Genomic DNA, 17,116 nt, shown 5'->3' with positions numbered 1-17,116 from the left:
CCCCGCATTTTCGTATTTCAGACTTGAAGTATTGCTAATGTATTTATTGCCATCGGATGCGAGCACAAAATTTATGATGGCATTAAGCAAATGTTGAATGCAGCAAAAAAAAAAAAAAAAAGAAAAAAAAAAAAAAAACAACAAAATTGAGCACCTAGAAATGCAAAAATTTATAGTGTTACTTGTAATTTACACGAGGCACAACACAACATAACATATCCACATATTAACCCCATGAATACTCGCCTGCCATTAGCATGGTTAATTTTATTCGCCGCTGTCAGTTTAGCTGGAACGCATTTGTTTCGCAATTCCCATTTTTTATATCCAGCATTAGCCAGTGATTGCTCAGCGAATTCAATCATGATTGATCGCTTTTTCGGAGGGGGCTTTTCCAGGTTAGAAACTCGAAGGGTGGAACCTTCAACGGGTTACGTGATATCCTTCCATCTGATGACCAAGCGAATTAATTTCTCAAGGAGGTTTCAAGCTTAAAACGCTGGTAAATTCATTACCTAATAACTACTTATTAACAATTTTGTACTGCCTTGAAAATTCAATGTCAATTTTATTATAAAAATATATGTAGGATTAGTATCTAAAGAATTATTAATTTATAACGTATGCAAAAGTATGAAAAATTTAGATACACTAGCTTAAATGTAGATAAGAAATAACTATACATTACAGTCTTATTTACATGCAAATGTATATTTTCTTGTTATATTTGACGTGGCACAAATGCGCCAGCAGGCGGATATTTATAAAACTACAATTTACGTTTATCATCAGTTAGAGAGATGGCGCATTTACCAAGTGGCGCCATCGAATGTCTAAAATGAATACTAAGATTTGCAGATCAATTTGAAAAATTTGTATCTTACTATATAATAAGCTTAGAGAAAATATCTAGCTTACTTATTTTCAATTAATTTCAACCTCGCAAATCTTGTACGTATTTAATGCTCATTTTTTGGCAAAAGATTCAGTGGAATCGAATTCTGCGAACTATAAAACGGAGTAACGAAGCGGGTGATTTCGGGCCACATGTTGCCATGAGCCAGAAAAAAAAGAATTACCAAGCAGACAAATAGCAGGCGGTGCGATGAGCAGGCCACTCAACATTCTGCTATCAGATACAGATACAGATACAGCCGTCTCTCCGAAAAGCAAAGATACGCACTGAGAGAAACCGCCGGTGGCCAACCAAAAACAAACCAGAAAGCTGTTCTCTCGCTCAATTTACTACTTTCATTTCTGAATATTCCGTTTGTTTTTTAAATTTGTAACTTAGTTTGTTTTTGTATGAAGCATGTTTACAAAATAAATCATATTATCATATTCATATGATATGATATCAAATGATCATATTCTTATTTTCAAATTTGCATCATAAATCGAAAGTAAAACGAATTCTACAAATTTCTTACCCATAAGAATTCTTTATATTAATTTTTTCATATGTTATCCTAGTATATCTAACCAATTATTTGAAGTATAACCGCTTGTGGAAAATATCTATAAGTTACTTGCTAGGTTACTAAGTACGTAACTATTTTATAACTATACTTCAAGAAAGGTGGATACAATAAGGTGGATATAGCAGTGATGGTTCAACAGCGATCACCGACGCATCTCTGACGCAGCGCAGAAAGAGAGAGAGAGAGAGAGAGAGGGAGAGGGAGAGGGAGAGAGCAGAAAAGTATCTGAGAGATACTTTCGCAAAGGTGGCCGCGTTCGGTCGACCGATCCGATTCCGATTCCGACGCAGTTCGTCGACGGCGGTGCGACTACTTCTCGGATGGATTGGTTAGTTCTTGCAAGGCGCTCAACGTTTTTCGGCGCTTCTATCGGTGGTCGCTGTTAAGATATTTATTGGCAGACATAAAAAAAAACCGAAAACGCAACAGTTTGTTAAATAATTTAATTCGCCGCTGCGAAGGAAAAAAGTGAAATTGCACATTACGAAGTTGGCTTAATTATTTTCTGTGCGTGTTGGCTGGTGTGTGTTACTTTTTTTCGTGAAACGACCTTTGCGAACTTATCGTCGTAACCAGCGAAAAAAAAAGCAAATAGGCAGTGACAACAACAACGAGGGCTAATAATAATTAAAACAGCGTGTTGTGTTGTTGTCTGCTCGCCGAATTGTCGCTGTGTGCGTGCCCGAGTATCTGTGTGTGAGCCACTGAGTGTGTGTGTGTGTGTGTCTGTATGGGAGTATAATCTCTCAACAATTGCGTACCCCTAGTCAAGATCCTCCACTTCGCAATTGGGATACTCCCACTCCACTGACGTACATGCATATGTATCTACTCGTCATACTCCCCGATCATCCGATAGATGCGAATTGTCAGCAAGAACCCAGTTAAACCGGCAAAAAAAGGCGGCAAAAGTGCTGACCCAGCATTCGACGGCAACCTGATCGGATCACTTGGAACAGGTGAGTTGCTGCTCGGCAGTTCAATTAAGGCCAATAGCTGAGGCATGTCCATACGAACACCCAACGTGCTTAGCAAATCAATCCAAGATGGTTTAGTTTGTATCTTAAGTATATGTATCTTTATTGAAAATCTTTCACAGTTACTATTACATCTTTCATGAAACCCTAATATATAATAAAAAATGGTATGTGATTTTCTTGTGAATCCAAAAAAAATGTTAGCCAAATTACTTGGAATATATATACCACAACTTTAATCTTTGGTCTGGAAAAATTATTGAATCACCGCAGCTTGCAAGAAACTCATGACGATATCTGCTTAATCCGATTAAAAAATATGTATAAAAAATGTGCCCTATCAAAATCGTATATGTGTCCATTAGGACTACCAATGTTCACCATGTGGGCCTTTAAAAAATATTTCTTTCTTGCTGGTCAAAAAAAAGTACATATATTAAAAATAGAACAGAAGTACAATCAAATCCGAGAAATCTCGCCGCTGTCCCCCGGCGAAAATGGAAATGGGCAACAACCCAGACTTGTTTAAAATCTCGGCAATTTGCTGTCAAGGTCCGAGAATCCGAAACGAGACTCAAACCGAACACTTGGGCATTAAAAAGTTCATTAAACGAATTCTGCGAGCCCGCCTGGATTCTCATACCCTTCCACCGGCGCAGCTGATTACTCTCAGGCAGATAAGAAATAATATTCAAACAAAAAATATACGTACCTACCTATATATACAATAAGTCAAAGCACTCGTTTTAAAGCAGTGCCTTATCTATGGTGCGGCCATAGAAAATAAAAGTTAAGTTAAGATCGCAGAGGCCGAAAGTTGCATAAGCAGCTAACCAAAGGTGCGCCCAGGTCTCACCTGTACAGGTGACTCAGTGGATGGCGAGAAGGTCAGCTGGCGAGCAGAACGCTTGTGCGTCTAAGCTACACTGCGAGAAATGTGTTAAGAGTCCTTGTACCTTTTCCTTTTTAAAACATTAGAAAACATCCTTTTTAAAACATTAGAAAAGCACACAAGTTTTACGAGAGTTTGAAAAATTCTAAGATATTTTCTACTTTCATAAAATGAGTTATTAACGATGAGATACAAAGACTATCTACGATTTTTTGCTGTTCAACTAAAAGCCATTATAAGCAGAGGCACTGCCTCCTGTTTATTTCCAATGTGTGTGCTCCCATTTTCGTTTTCGCCTGCCTTTGATTTGTTAACCAAATAGTTTCCCAAGCTGTTTGTTTATTTAATTAGCACTCGGCTACGCACATATTTACTATATCCAAGACGATGTGGCCGACGCACTGGAGGCGACTTTTCGAAGCTACCGAAGCAAGGTTCCCGGACAGGCGGTTCTACAATTGTGCCAAGTGCCATTTGCCCAGCTCGCCCACGCAGTCATCTCAATTTATAAATAGATCTAGATTATACACGGCACATCTCCCATCTTGCATCTCAATCTCGGCTCAAGTGTCCGCGTCTCGCGAAGATCGACGCCGGGGGCAATGAAGTGGGGCACATCGGACACCGGTGGTGCATCCGAGGCTAATGGAAAACAATTCCAGGGAAATGCCGCAATGTTTGCGGAGCCACTCCAACGTCAAATTTCCATTTTCAATTCCCATTCCATTTCCATTTCACTCACGCAGCGAGTGTAAATGAATTCGACTTTTAGCTATTTACACTAAATCGGATTCCTGAGAATATAGCTGATTGTATTGATATGTATTGTTTAAACAAAATGAGAGAAACTATAAAATTTTAGGGCTTACCTGTTCGGCAGATTGATTTTCAAACTTATTGAATAACTTCTATTCGAGGGAATACACAATGAGAAACGTATTGTTTTTCATACAAATAATAATTTATAAATAAATTAAGAAAATTGCAAACTTGTTTTTTAACTACATAATTCCTTAATACAAATTCCTGTTCAAATTTTATGTTTATTTTAATATATACTATTATATAATATTTTTCCCAGCGCAGGCATACATGACGTATGCGTAATATTTCCGGCTGCTGGCACGAGCCATTAATTTATAGATCGCTCCCCTTTTCTCGTTTCCGCGCACAGGAATCCCCATGAGCAGCGCCCACTGAACACCAATGCCATTGCACTTGGAATTGGATTCGGATTAGCGGGGCTATACATATACTCTATACAGGATGCTGCAGCACAAGATGACGAAGCGGAAGACGCTGATCATCGGCTTCTTTGGCATCGCCCTGGGCCTCTGCATCGGCACCATGCTGAAGAACTACCTGGCCCTGGAGATCGTGAAGCGGTGCAGCCTGCGCCCGACGAATCTCAAGACGCCGGCGGATATCATTGGGCTGCGGGAGGAGGACACCATACAGAACTCGCAGCGGAATCTGGTCTTTGTGGGCGTGATGACGGCGAAGAGCTTCCTGGAGGGCAGAGCGCGGGCGGTGTACGATACGTGGGGCAAGGAGGTGCCCGGCCGGATGGCCTTCTTCAGCTCGGAGGGCAGCTACTCGGATGACCTGCCCGTGGTGGGGCTGAAGAACGTGGACGATCGCTATCCGCCGCAGAAGAAGTCCTTCATGATGCTGTACTACATGTACGAGCACTACATCGACCGCTTCGAGTGGTTCATCCGGGCGGACGACGATGTCTACATGGAGCCGGACAAGCTGGAGCGCTTCCTGCGCTCCATCGACAGCTCCAAGCCGCAGTTCATCGGCCAGGCGGGCAAGGGCAACAGCGAGGAGTTCGGCCTGCTCTCCCTGGAGTTCGACGAGAACTTCTGCATGGGCGGACCGGGTGTGATCCTCAGCAGCGAGACTCTGCGCCGCGTGGCGCCACACATACCCAGCTGCCTGAAGAACCTCTACAGCACGCACGAGGACGTCGAGGTGGGGCGGTGTGTCCAGAAGTTCGCCGGCATACCGTGCACTTGGAACTACGAGGTGGGCAATCCCAATAGTTGGACTCAAAGAACAGCCAATTAGATCCATTGTTAGAATTCTTTGAACTCTAAAATACTCGCCTTTAAATGAAACGCTTCTTTTTCCCAAAAATCCAGATGCAGTACATCTTGCGGCACAACTCCAGTGGCCGAAATGCGTACACGGGCAAACTGAAGCGTAAGGAGATCCACAACGCCATCACCCTGCATCCCATCAAACAGGCGCCGCTCATGTACCGCCTGCACTCCTATGTCCAGGTGGGTCATCACTGTAAACGCAAACATATAAGAGGATACTACTGAATACATATAACAGGGTTTGAAAGCGGAGGAGATGCGCCAGGAGTCGCTGCTGCTGCATCGGGATATCAAGCGGATGGCCAAATACCTGGAGGTGCCGGACGAGAGCACCTACATGATGCCCAGTGTGTCACCGGAAAGCGATTCCACCAAGAGGCACTTCCAGGATCACAACATATTAGGTGGGTGGCACAACTTAAAGATACATATATAAAAAGATACATAAAGTAGATAGAAAGATACTAAGTTAGAAAGTTTCGAAGATAAGCAGATACAAGGTAAGAGGCACTTCCAGGATCACAATATATTGGGTGGGTTGTACAAATTAAAGATACTTAGCTAGATGCATAGCCAAAGAGATACATATGTAGAAAGATACATAAGGTAGATAGAAAGATACTAAGTTAGGTAGTTAAAAAGATACATAGATACAGGGTAAGGCATGCAAGATCATTTATTTAGAAGAACAGAAAACGAAAATTTATCCGAAAAACTTTGAAAAATCAGGCAGTCAAATCCGCATCCGTGTCCTGGTTGCAGAGAGTGACGCTATTGCCCAGACAAGCGGCATAACCCATGAGATGGGGCAGCAGATTCTGCTCCATGACGCCACCGAACATATGGGATTGCGGGCCCATTGCAAATACGACCACATCCTCGCCAGAATGCACGCCCTTCCTTCCATGAATATAGCTGGGCGTGTAGGATGCTGGTCAGGGATTAAAAACGGGTTATTTGGAGCAACTACAACCGGAACCATCGAGATCACTCACTGGGACTCAGGGTCTTGCTGGGACTCTCCCGCCGTCCATCCTTGTCCAGGCTCTGCCACTTGCCGATGGCATAGTTGAGGGTGCTGTATGGCACCCCGTTCACATCCCGCTGCTGTGCACCCATGCCCAGGATGGGTGTGCCCCGCTTCGCGTATCCCGACATGCTGAGCGTGTGCGAATGATCGGCGGTGACCACCACCAGAGTATCGCGCGGATCGGTCATCTGGATCACCGTCTCCACAGCCGCATCGAACTCGAGCATCTCATCGAGGGCGTAGCCCACCCGGGTTTCATGGTGTCCATGATCAATCCGTCCGCCCTCAATGAACACGAAGTAACCATTTCCATCCTCCTGCGACTTTCTCTCCAGTTTTTCAATGGCCGCCGCTGCCATGTCGCAGAGTCGCGGCAGCTCCTTGCTGGCGGCCAGGTGATAGGACATGTGGCTGTCGCTGAAGAGACCCAGCAGTGTACCGGTAGCATCGCTGCAGTTCCTCAGCTCCTTCAGGGATCGCGCGAAGCAGCCATTGGGATTCGATTCACGCCACTGAGCCAGCAGATCCTTGCCATCCCGTCGCTCATCGGCAAATTTGCCCAGACCACCGCCCAGGATGACATTAAGATTCCGTCCCGGCTCCTCCTCCACCAGCTGTCGCGCAATCTCCAGCTCCTCGCCGCGCCTGCTCACATGGGCGTAGGCACCCGCCGGACTGGCGTCCGTCAAACGGGTGGTGGTCACCACTCCCGTGGCCTTGCCCGCTCGCTGTGCCCACTGGAGTACGGAGTCCACGCGCTCACCACTGCCACTCTGACCCACTGTGCCGCTGTGCGTCTTCACACCGCCGAAATAGGCGGTGGCCGTGCAGGCGGAGTCCGGTGTCTGCTCGTCGATGCAGTACGTCTTGCTCAGTCCGGTAAAGGGGAATCGTTCCACGGCCAACTGTGCCTCCTCACCGCGTCCTCCGCGCCGTTGCCCCTTCAGAATGCGGGCGGCCGTTAATGTGGTGATGGACAGTCCATCGCCCAGGAGCATCACCACATTCTTGGCCTGTCGGACGTCGGCGATGGAGTCCTTGGTTCTGGCCAGACGTTCGCGCAACTGAGTCTGCGCCTGGCTTAACCAATGCGACGATAGCAGCTCCTCCGCCCGCTGCACTTGATCCACCATGGGAACGGATAGCGCAAGGATGGGGTGGAGCAGGAACAGGATCGGCAATTGCCTCAATTGGAGCAACATCTTGACTCCGGATTTTCGGGATTTTTGGCCGGGGAAAACCGAATCCGATCTGACTGTCGCCGCCGCCAGACGTTCGTTTTAAAGGCCAACTCCGTTGGGGAGTATGGAGTATCAAGCCAATCCACCGGAAAATTAACAAGCACCACCTGGTGGGGCGTGTTTCCATTAGAGCACATTTGCATTGGCCCAGTTCCAAGTGAATGATATGCATAACACGTAGATTGCCTTCATAAGTCAGAGACTCCGTCCACTAATCCATTCTCTTCACTTTCATCCACAGGAATCAGTCCGGAACTGAATAAATTCGTGCCAGCAAGCACCGACGACCTCCTGGACTGGTCCTTCATTGCCCGCAGCCTGTACTCGGCCAGTTCCGCCAATCCCAAGCAGAAGATCGACTCGGCGATGCGCGAGGGACTGGAGGATGCCATCACCGAGGTGATGGAGAACATCAACAACTATTCCAGGCAGCGGGGTCGCGTCATCGAGTTCCGGGAACTGCTCTACGGATACCATCGACTGGACGCCCTCCACGGCCAGGACATGATCCTCGATCTGCTGCTCATCTACAAGAAGTACCGGGGCAAGAAGATGACAGTCCCGGTGCGAAGGCATCTCTACGTTCAGCGCGCCTTTACGGGCATCTTTGTCAAGGAGGTGGACGAGGACTTCTACAATGTCACCCTGCAGCAAAGTGAGTATTATATTCTATTTCAAATATGTATACCCATGTGGGGCAGTAACAGCTTGGAGAGATAACTTACATGGTTATTGTAACTGCCCTTTCTCGACGACAGGTCTCCTGGGCAGCCTGTTCCAGAACGGAATGGCCCGCTTGAGCAGCCACTTCACGATGCCCAGTGGACTGCTGTCACCGACGCAGGACAAGATCGTGTTCGTCCTGCCCATCGCCGGTCGTCTGGGTACATTCGAGCGCTTCCTGCGCACATACGAGCGCGTCTGCGTGCGTGGCGAACAGCACTGCGACCTCCTGGTGGTGATCTTTGGGTCGCCGGACGAGCTGGGCGATCACCTGCAGCTGCTCCATGATCTGCACGCCCGGCATGTCTACCAGCAGGTGAACTGGATTCAAAGAAGCAGCGCCTTCTCCCGTGGCGTTGCCCTGGACGTGGCCGCCAGATCCTCGTACATTCGTCAGGAGGACATCATTCTGTTTATCGACGTGGATATGGTCTTCGAGGTGGAGACGCTGCAGCGCGTGAGGATGCACACGCAGCGGGGCAAACAGGTTTACCTGCCCATCGTCTTCAGTCAGTATGATCCGCAGAGGAGGAGCGGTGATGCTGGGGGATCCGAGGACGAGGGAGAAACGCCCAGGATCGACGACGAACGTGGCTATTTCCGGCAATTTGGGTTCGGCATCTGTGCCATCTACAAGTCGGACATACTCGATGAGGATATCAACGGATTCGACAAGGACATCACCGGCTGGGGCCTGGAGGACGTCAAGTTCCTGGAGAAGATCGTGCGCGTGGGCACCAGGCAACGGGGCTTCCTGGCCAACACCGCCGAACTGGCCATGGACTACAACGAGGCCGCTGAGCAGTGGCGCAGATTGAGTGTCTTCCGTGCACCGGATCCCACGCTGGTGCACATCTACCATGACATCAGCTGCGACGTGCAGCTGGATGCGCCGCAGTACAACATGTGCCTGGGCACCAAGGCCAACTCCCTGGGCAGCACGCGGCTAATGGAGCAGCTCTTCCACAGCAGTCCCGAAAATGTCCAGTTTGCCGCCGATTTCAATCGGCAAAAGCAACAGCAGCAGCAGCAGCAGGCCAGGTGATGATCGATCCCATCCAGATCCAGTGATCCCCGCCAGCGCTCCTGCCACATAGTATTATGCTAAATGTTTCCTACATGCCAAAATAATTGGTAAGTCCCTGATGCTAAGTCCATGTACATGTAAGGTCAATAATGATGAAATGGGTGAAACAACTGTAAATTGATAGGATAGGTTAATACAATATATACATATGTGGACATTTTCATGACCTGGTACATACCATTTAGTTTTAAAATGAAACGAAAATAGATTTTGTATGCTAAAAACAAATTAAATGTAGATAAGAGTAAAACGGAACATTTATGGCGATTACATTTAGTTACCAAAAATCATTATTATGTATCATTAACATTATTGTGTTCTAACCAAAGTCGCTGAAACCATTTAAAATTGTTCCAATGTAAATTCGAATTGTATAGATAATTGTTAGGAAATAAAAAGTATTTTAATGGTTGTTAGTCCCTTCGAAATAATCAATTTTTTTATATACATACATTGAAACATTTTAGAAATACGTTTCGGTTGGGTTTTCAACTCTAGATAGCTAGGACATTCATACATTAAGATGTAGCCATGTATGCGCGATGATTCCTGTTCTTAAAATGTAGCATTATTAAGTGTTTAAACAAAATCGCATTTCAATGATAATCGTAGTGTCGATACTTCTTTCAATAATAAACGATTCGATTGTACAAAATGAGCTTTTGTATTCATACAAAAACCAAGTCTTTTTTATTCAACGTTTCAGCGTTTTGTATACAAGTAAATACTGCAATATTTTGATTATTATTTTATAAAATGAGAAATGTAACTATGTTATATGAGAATTGTATGTTCATTTTAAAGATCACATGTCATTATTATATTATTATTATATTATTACCGCCCACTGTTGAGACAGCTTTCGGTTTTGGTACGGTTTCGCATCAGCCTCTTGTTTTTGTGTTTTTGCGTATAGAAGATATGCTCAACATATCTTTATACGTAGTCCACCGGTTCTATGCCCAGGACGGCCAGAGCCGTATTCATGACCTGTCTCACCGCCTTGATCAGGTAGATCCTGGCGTACAGGATCGGCATAAGTTCATCGCGCTTCTGAAGAAGGACCTTCTTACGATAATAAAAGCGACTGAAGGCGGCAGCCAGGTTCTCAACGAAGTGCACAAGCAGATGGACACCGCAATTACCCTGGTCCAATTGTTCCATTGTGGACTCCATTAGCTCCGGAAAGGTAAGGAGGTAGCCATAAATCAACTCCCAGTCAACCTGCGCATAAAGGACATAGAAAATCATAAAATGACAACAGACAGCAAACAAAAATCACATACACCATCCTCTAGAACGCTAAAATCGATCTCATCCAGCAGTGGCAGTCTCTCATAGGCACCAGTGCTAACCTCATGATGAAATTTGCGCAGCAGCGTCTCCATACGTGCCGAATTGTACAAGATGTACGAAGCACCCTTGCAAATTCCCATTCCAAAGCGCACCATACGCACGGCGCTGGAGTGGCGCACCACAAAGAGATCCACAATCACGGCAGCGGCTCCAAGACGCTTCGTCAGCGTCTCAAGGCTGCTCATTCCTACCGGACACATTCCGGACCGTTGCGTGGCCATCAGCTCCATATGCTTGCGGCGCAGCCTACATTGAAGGAGCAGAATACGTGCACGAAAAAGAAAGAGATGCAAACATATGAGTTTTTAGGTTAACTTGGAAAAAGAGCTTGTCGAAACATGTACTGATATAGTACATACATATGTATGTACTTACTCTAAGTACTCGTTAACAGTCATAAAGGTGGCGCCCATATTCATGGGCTCCAAAACAGGACCGCTTGTGAGGCACACATGTCCCACGGGCTTCTCGCGCTTGCAGCATTTCTCCAGTTCGACAGTCACACAGATGGTGTCCTTCTGGCGGTCATTCGGCTCCACAAGGCGCCAAGACGAGTAGTCAACCAGGCGCAGCAGTATCTTGTATAGTTGCTGCACGCGATAATGGCGCAAGTCCTGCCCGCCATCGACGGCTCCGGCATCGGCTTGCAACTGCAAGCATATGGTGCGCGAATGGTTGTTTTTTGCCGACCGGCCGTAATCGCCGCGCAGCGTGAGCACAGATTTAAGCACGTGTGCAATAATCGGATGGCGCTGGAAACGCAGAGAGTAGCGTTCCTTGTTCAGCACAGTGACTTCGACGAGCGGAAAACGCCACATGCGAGACTGCTCGATCAACTCCTGGCGCTCCACCTCGGTGGGGAGCAATTCGTCGCCATCGATGCGCAGCTTCAGACCCTGCATCTTTAAATATTTTTGCCAGTAACGCGGAATTGCCGCCACAGTCAAGTCACCCTGCTCGGTCAATTCATCGTTGTTGTAACGGATCAACTTGCCGAAATTCTTCAAAGGCAACGGAGCCGCAGCGTCGCCGCCAGACTCATCCGTCTTCTCCGGCTGGGTCAAAAACTCGATTAGCTTCTGGCCAAACTGCACCATTGGATAACAATTCATTTTTCACTGAATAAAATCAACTTCTTCTGACTGCCGTCAAACGCAAATCTTCTGAATGCCGACACGCGCAAATCTTCTCTTCGCCGATAAATAGTTTTACAGATTAGCGCGAAATATAACAATTTAAATTCCGTTGAAAATAGTCCGACTTATAGAAATATAAACAAGCACTTGTAAAGTATGAAACTAGAGATGATATGCCACTAATGTAATAAAAGGTATTTCGAAGTTGTCCTTCTCAAATGCTTAATTTGCTGAAAAACAACCGTCACGCCAGACGCACTTTTCGTAAAGGAAAGTCAACGATAAATGAATCGCTAGAGGTGAGTAATCAAATCTACAAAATAATCGATACAAAATAATCTTTCCCAAAAAAATCAATCGAATGATAGTTGGACTTACTTTTTACCACTTTCAAATATACCCCTAAGCAGAAAGGGCCTGTACATTTTTAATTTAAAGAAATAGACAAACAGGAAATAACCCATCCTAAAAAATATACGATAACTAATAAAACGATAATAGCGCGAGTCTCGTGATTGCCACACTGAGTGTCAGGTACCGAAAAACACGCAAGTGCCATCCCTATTTCAAAATAAGTGTTTTCTTGTTGCCTGCGCGTGTTGCGAATTTTGGGAGCAGCTTGAGCAAGAGCCATAACGCAGGTTCAGTCCGAGATCGGAGCAATGTCCAACAACCTGCAGCCGCGTGTGGTGGACCTGGGCGTGGCGTGCCTGGTCTGCCTGGCGGAGGAGCCCGAGGCCAGCTCGATCTATGGCCACGACCCGGAGTCTCCTCATATGCTCATCCTGGACAAGATTCGCTGCTGCACCAGCCTGCAGCTGGACAGCAGCCCGTCGCAGCTGCAGCGCTTGCCGGACAAGATCTGCAAGCAGTGCCATCTGGAGTTGTCCGTCTCTTATCGCTTTCACGAGAAATGCACCGCTGTCCAGAAGCTATTTCGCTCCGCCAGCCGCGCTACCTCGACCTCCGCCGTCTCCGGCACCGCAGCTGCTGCTGCTCCTGCTGCTGCTGCTGCTGCTCCTCCTGTCCCTCCGCTGGTCGATAAGCAGCAGGAGCAGCTTAAGCATGATCTGGAACAGGCTCACGTTCGGCTGCCTGCAACACTGAAAATAAGGAGGCTCAACGTGGATCCCTGCTCTTCCAGTTCAGTAAGCGGTACAATAACTACAAGCACGGAGCCCTCCGAGGATGTCAAGGAGGAGAAGGCTGATTCACTTTCCCTCATACAAGAGGGAGCCATGGCCTTATCCCTGAATGACTTGCAAGCGCCGGATCCTATTACTCAGCAGGCAGAAGAAAAGGACCCTGAAAGACAGCAGGATGAGGATGAGGGGCAGGCCAAGATGCTGGGACTGGATCCCTGGGATGACGAAAACACGCCGGAGCATCTATACGAGATCGAGACTCCGCTCATCGATGAGTCTGTGGTGGCCAGCCCGCCGTTGCCGTTGCCGCCGACTCCGCCCGCCAACCATCAGAAAAAGCGCACCTACCGTCGCGCTTCGCCCAATGTGAAGCAGGAAAAACTGCCGGTGACGGGGAACGTGGACGATGATTTCAAGGTCGGTTCCACGACCAAACGCCGCAACTCCGAACGCTCGCCAAAGATCTGCGAGGTGTGCGGTAATACATACAAGTACCAGCACGCGCTAAATGCCCACATGCGACGTCACAACAACGAGCGGCCATATTCCTGCGAGGTTTGCCAGAAGGCGTTCATCTCCAACGTTGAACTGCGACGCCACATGCGCGTCCATACCGGCCAGAAGCCCTACAGCTGTCGCCACTGCGAGCGTCGTTTCTCGGACTTCGGCAGCAGCAAGAAGCACGAGAGGATCCACACCGGCGAGCGGCCGTATGTGTGCGAGGTGTGCAATAAGGGATTCGCCTATGCTCACGTTCTGTCCGCCCATCGGCGGACGCACACCGGCAAGAAGCAGTTCCAGTGCACGCAGTGCGACAAGGGTTTCACCAAGAAGACCTATCTGTCGGCTCATATGGAACAGCACCGTGGCTCGGGCAGCGGCGAGGCATCGGTCTCATCGTCATCCGCGGATGCATCCAGTCGCAACAGGAGTGCCTCCGCACGGAAGGAGCCAGCGCGCAAGGAGGCAGCGCGCAAGCAACAGCAAATCCCCGAGTCCTTCTCGCTGGACTCCGTAGAGCTGGAGCAGACGAAGGTTCTCGAGGAGTGCATTGTGGCGAATGACTTCATGTTCAACGAGGAGGACAACGCGGAGCAGGAGGCCAATCACCGCGAGGGGCTGCAGCATGACGATTCCTACCCGTACGTCGGTGGCTATCAGAGCGTTGACTCTGTCAAGGAACTGGTCGGCGATCTGCTGGACACCGAGGAGTTCTGTGACGAATCCAAGTACATGATAGAATAGTATTACTACCGGGACAACTAACCGCACCACTAAGGGGCTGTCTTCACACAAGGATGGCACCAAACTTCCCCACCCCGTACCATTTAGACAACCAGGCTAAGAAGCGTAGCTCTAAGAAATCGGTGTAAATAAAATGGAGATACTCGGATAGAAAGCTTACGAAATATTGGATATTTTTTATGGAAAGTGGCTGTAAATAGAAGTTAAATAGCAATGAAAATGAAATATTACTTAAGAGGAATATTATTTGGGGAGCAATTGCGAAAAACCTTCAAAACCCAGAATAAGTAGTTAACAATGTGCATTTATAATCTAGCTAATTTAAAGAATAAATGAAAAGGTAATAAATGTTTATAATTTAAGTAAGTTTAGTAAGTTATGCTCATATTACTTTAAACAAACTGAGGACTTTGATTCTTTGGAAGAAATGAAGAAGTAATAAATGTTTATTAGTTTAGTAACCTATGCTGTTATATTACTTTAAACAAACTGAGGACTTTGATTCTTCAGAAGAAATGATACGGCAATAAATGTTTATTATTTTATTAACTAATGCTTTTAAATTACTTTAAACAAATTGAGGACTTTCAAGACATGTTTAAATAAAAATTGGTATACGTGAACTGCGAGTAGCGAAATTCGAGAGCCAGACGTATGTATCTGAAACTAAAGTCAGCATTTCGCAAAACAAATAAACTTTATTTGAAGGCTACCATTGAAAAATGCAGACTTCTTAACTCTTCAGCTTATTTTGCGGCACGTACTTAAGTTTAACTTTCATCAACCCCACCAATCGAAGAAACAATAAGAAAACGAAATTGTTTCTAAGCAAACTGTGTAAACAAAAGCACGGAGAGATGCTGTTTAGAGCGAATAAATGCCACGAGCTCGAATTTTTGGCCATCCAGAACAACTGTTCAAACCAGGCACAGTGAACCATCAGTAAGAGAGACGTTTGAATTTTATCTAGTTTATTACAGTAATCGGGTTAGTCAAGTTAGTTAGGAAACACGCAAATGCGGCGTGCTTTTTTTTGTGACCAGCCAGGTAGGGGTATAATTGTTCTAGGGTTGTTCGTTCACGCCAGCCAGTGGGCACTGTGCCGACGCGAACCGAACTTGGCCACGTTCTTGAACCGGTTTTGGCGGATCGCTCCGGCGGGGTCAACGTTTCGCCCTTTGGCGGACGACACCGGGACATTAACATAATTCATATTGATATAGTTGGTGTACAAAAAATTTCTATATATATATGTATAAATGTATCAAAATTTAGACGGTATGGGGATGCCGAGGGCGAGGAATTTGGGATCGGTTTTACAACACGCACACAACAGACTTTTAGATGGAACAATAAAACTTGAACATCGCAGAGCAGCGGCTAATCCTCGAAGGTGATGCGTCCGGGTCCGTGGTTCTTCATGTATCGCCTGTACGCCTTGTATCGTGGATTCTCCGCCAGCTTCTTCTTCATCTCCTCGTCCTGTTCTGCCTTCCAGGCGACGAAGTTCTCGCGCTTCCACAGCTTCAGATGCAGGTACTCCTCGATCAGCTTGTCCTCCTGCGCCTCGAACTGATGCTGGCCCATGCCCAGGTGCCGACGGATGAGGTAGAGCTTCTGCTCGCGGCCATACGGCTGCTTCATCACCGTGTAGCGCCAGAACCACTGCGCGTGCCACACGATGAACGAGAGTATCGTGTAGGGGCAGATGATCAGCTGCACCCACAGCACATCCCAGAGCGTCGGCTTCGCATAGCCGCCCTTAACGTCCATCTTCTCCTCGATCACCCGCCGGATGATCCGTTCCAGCTCATCGCGCTGATCGTTCTTGGACATACGATTCTTGCCCTTCTTCTGGATCTTTTCCTGGATCTCGTCGCGAGCTATTTCCAGGGCCTGGTTCCTATACTTGGGCACCGTGGCAAAGTACTTGATGGCCGAATCGTAGCGCTGCCAACCGGAATAGTACTGGATGACGGACACAATGGTTAGGACGACCACGATCACCACGCGCACATCCACCTTCGGCGCCACGCGTCGCCGGTAGTAGCGATAGTAATGCGCATAGTATGCATCCGGGTTGTCCAGCATGTAATCGTAGTCCGTGCGCGACTCCTCATCTCGCAGGATCTCGTAGGCGGTGGCCACCAGCTTGAACTGCGTCTCCGCCGCCGCCTTGGCCTCGGCACCCCGATGCAGATCCGGATGATAGCGCCTCGCAAGCTGGCGGTATGCCTTTCCGATCTCCGACTTGGATGACTCTCTGGTGACACCCAGCACGTCGTAACAGTTTTCCTTGCCACAGTACAGGCCCTCCAGCAGGCCTAGGGCCATTGTGGGCAGCAGGGCCAAGAGCACCAGCCGTAGTCCGTGCGTCCGCATCTTGGATAGCGCTTTCACCCTGGGGACACGTGTAGCTGCAGCTGAGGCAAGCGGTGGTGCACAGCTGGCACTCGTTGGCTGGGATCGGATCGGAGCGGATTGCTTGTGGCTTAGCTTGGTCCGCAGCAACTGGTGGCGGTGGCGGTCGCGTTGGCGCTGCTCGTCCGTCTGCTCGGCGTTTGTCCCACTGAAAAGTTGGCCGCCGCTCGTTAACCAGGTTGACTTTGGCCGATAACCGCGATAGCTCGCGGGTGGGTATGACCGTATGTTGGGGACTTGGTCACTCTAAGTTAACTCAGCAGTTATCCTATTT

The 17,116-nt window shown here is 47.5% G+C and overlaps 5 protein-coding genes across 6 annotated transcripts; 2 read left to right on the top strand and 3 right to left on the bottom strand.

The window, feature by feature from the left end:
- The first annotated feature begins 1,791 nt into the window (after nt 1–1,791).
- On the top strand, nt 1,792–10,197 carry LOC117146903 (chondroitin sulfate synthase 1). 2 transcript variants are annotated; one of them, XM_033313512.1, is made up of 7 exons: nt 1,792–1,809; nt 2,249–2,440; nt 4,525–5,381; nt 5,498–5,638; nt 5,697–5,862; nt 7,971–8,384; nt 8,488–9,497. In XM_033313512.1, exons 3-7 carry the CDS (start codon nt 4,617–4,619, stop codon nt 9,495–9,497), a joined length of 2,496 nt encoding a protein of 831 aa, XP_033169403.1. In that variant the 5' UTR covers nt 1,792–1,809; nt 2,249–2,440; nt 4,525–4,616. The 2 variants fall into 2 exon arrangements, with proteins under 2 accessions (XP_033169403.1, XP_033169404.1); XM_033313513.1 differs by lacking the exon at nt 1,792–1,809 and having other exon boundaries at nt 1,816–2,440; nt 8,488–10,197.
- On the bottom strand, nt 6,053–7,831 carry LOC117146904 (alkaline phosphatase, tissue-nonspecific isozyme). The gene is made up of 2 exons (XM_033313514.1): nt 6,454–7,831; nt 6,053–6,389 (listed from the first exon to the last, which is right to left on the bottom strand). The coding sequence occupies exons 1-2, from the start codon at nt 7,688–7,690 to the stop codon at nt 6,184–6,186; spliced, it is 1,443 nt and encodes a 480-aa protein (XP_033169405.1). The 5' UTR covers nt 7,691–7,831; the 3' UTR covers nt 6,053–6,183.
- Nucleotides 10,198–10,228: 31 nt separating the features above from the next.
- On the bottom strand, nt 10,229–12,007 carry LOC117146905 (DALR anticodon-binding domain-containing protein 3). The gene is made up of 3 exons (XM_033313515.1): nt 11,271–12,007; nt 10,826–11,141; nt 10,229–10,763 (listed from the first exon to the last, which is right to left on the bottom strand). The coding sequence occupies exons 1-3, from the start codon at nt 12,005–12,007 to the stop codon at nt 10,476–10,478; spliced, it is 1,341 nt and encodes a 446-aa protein (XP_033169406.1). The 3' UTR covers nt 10,229–10,475.
- Nucleotides 12,008–12,577: 570 nt separating this feature from the next.
- LOC117148013 (protein krueppel) lies at nt 12,578–14,585 on the top strand. Its single transcript, XM_033315174.1, has one exon. The coding sequence runs from the start codon at nt 12,694–12,696 to the stop codon at nt 14,419–14,421; it is 1,728 nt and encodes a 575-aa protein (XP_033171065.1). The 5' UTR covers nt 12,578–12,693; the 3' UTR covers nt 14,422–14,585.
- Nucleotides 14,586–15,375: 790 nt separating this feature from the next.
- Nucleotides 15,376–17,043, bottom strand: LOC117147601 (dnaJ homolog subfamily C member 25 homolog). Its single transcript, XM_033314551.1, has one exon. The coding sequence runs from the start codon at nt 16,801–16,803 to the stop codon at nt 15,802–15,804; it is 1,002 nt and encodes a 333-aa protein (XP_033170442.1). The 5' UTR covers nt 16,804–17,043; the 3' UTR covers nt 15,376–15,801.
- Between the last annotated feature and the right edge of the window lie 73 nt (nt 17,044–17,116).

The sequence above is a fragment of the Drosophila mauritiana genome, chromosome X (assembly GCF_004382145.1).
Source record: "Drosophila mauritiana strain mau12 chromosome X, ASM438214v1, whole genome shotgun sequence".
In the NCBI taxonomy this organism is placed as follows: Eukaryota; Metazoa; Arthropoda; class Insecta; order Diptera; family Drosophilidae; genus Drosophila; species Drosophila mauritiana.
This window is presented reverse-complemented; position numbering and strand designations above follow the sequence as displayed.

Excerpts from the sequence above, each read along its gene's own strand:
- LOC117146903 (XM_033313513.1), top strand. The coding sequence starts at position 4,617 with ATGCTGCAGCACAAGATGACGAAGCGGAAGACGCTGATCATCGGCTTC. Across the intron at positions 5,639-5,696 it reads GCCTGCACTCCTATGTCCAG|GGTTTGAAAGCGGAGGAGAT; the intron begins GTGGGTCATCAC and ends TACATATAACAG. Across the intron at positions 8,385-8,487 it reads CAATGTCACCCTGCAGCAAA|GTCTCCTGGGCAGCCTGTTC; the intron begins GTGAGTATTATA and ends TCTCGACGACAG.
- LOC117146904 (XM_033313514.1), bottom strand. The coding sequence starts at position 7,690 with ATGTTGCTCCAATTGAGGCAATTGCCGATCCTGTTCCTGCTCCACCCC. Across the intron at positions 6,390-6,453 it reads CAGCAAGACCCTGAGTCCCA|CATCCTACACGCCCAGCTAT; the intron begins GTGAGTGATCTC and ends ATCCCTGACCAG.
- LOC117146905 (XM_033313515.1), bottom strand. The coding sequence starts at position 12,007 with ATGAATTGTTATCCAATGGTGCAGTTTGGCCAGAAGCTAATCGAGTTT. Across the intron at positions 11,142-11,270 it reads ACTGTTAACGAGTACTTAGA|GCTGCGCCGCAAGCATATGG; the intron begins GTAAGTACATAC and ends CCTTCAATGTAG. Across the intron at positions 10,764-10,825 it reads TTAGCGTTCTAGAGGATGGT|GTTGACTGGGAGTTGATTTA; the intron begins GTATGTGATTTT and ends CTTTATGCGCAG.
- LOC117148013 (XM_033315174.1), top strand. The coding sequence starts at position 12,694 with ATGTCCAACAACCTGCAGCCGCGTGTGGTGGACCTGGGCGTGGCGTGC.
- LOC117147601 (XM_033314551.1), bottom strand. The coding sequence starts at position 16,803 with ATGCGGACGCACGGACTACGGCTGGTGCTCTTGGCCCTGCTGCCCACA.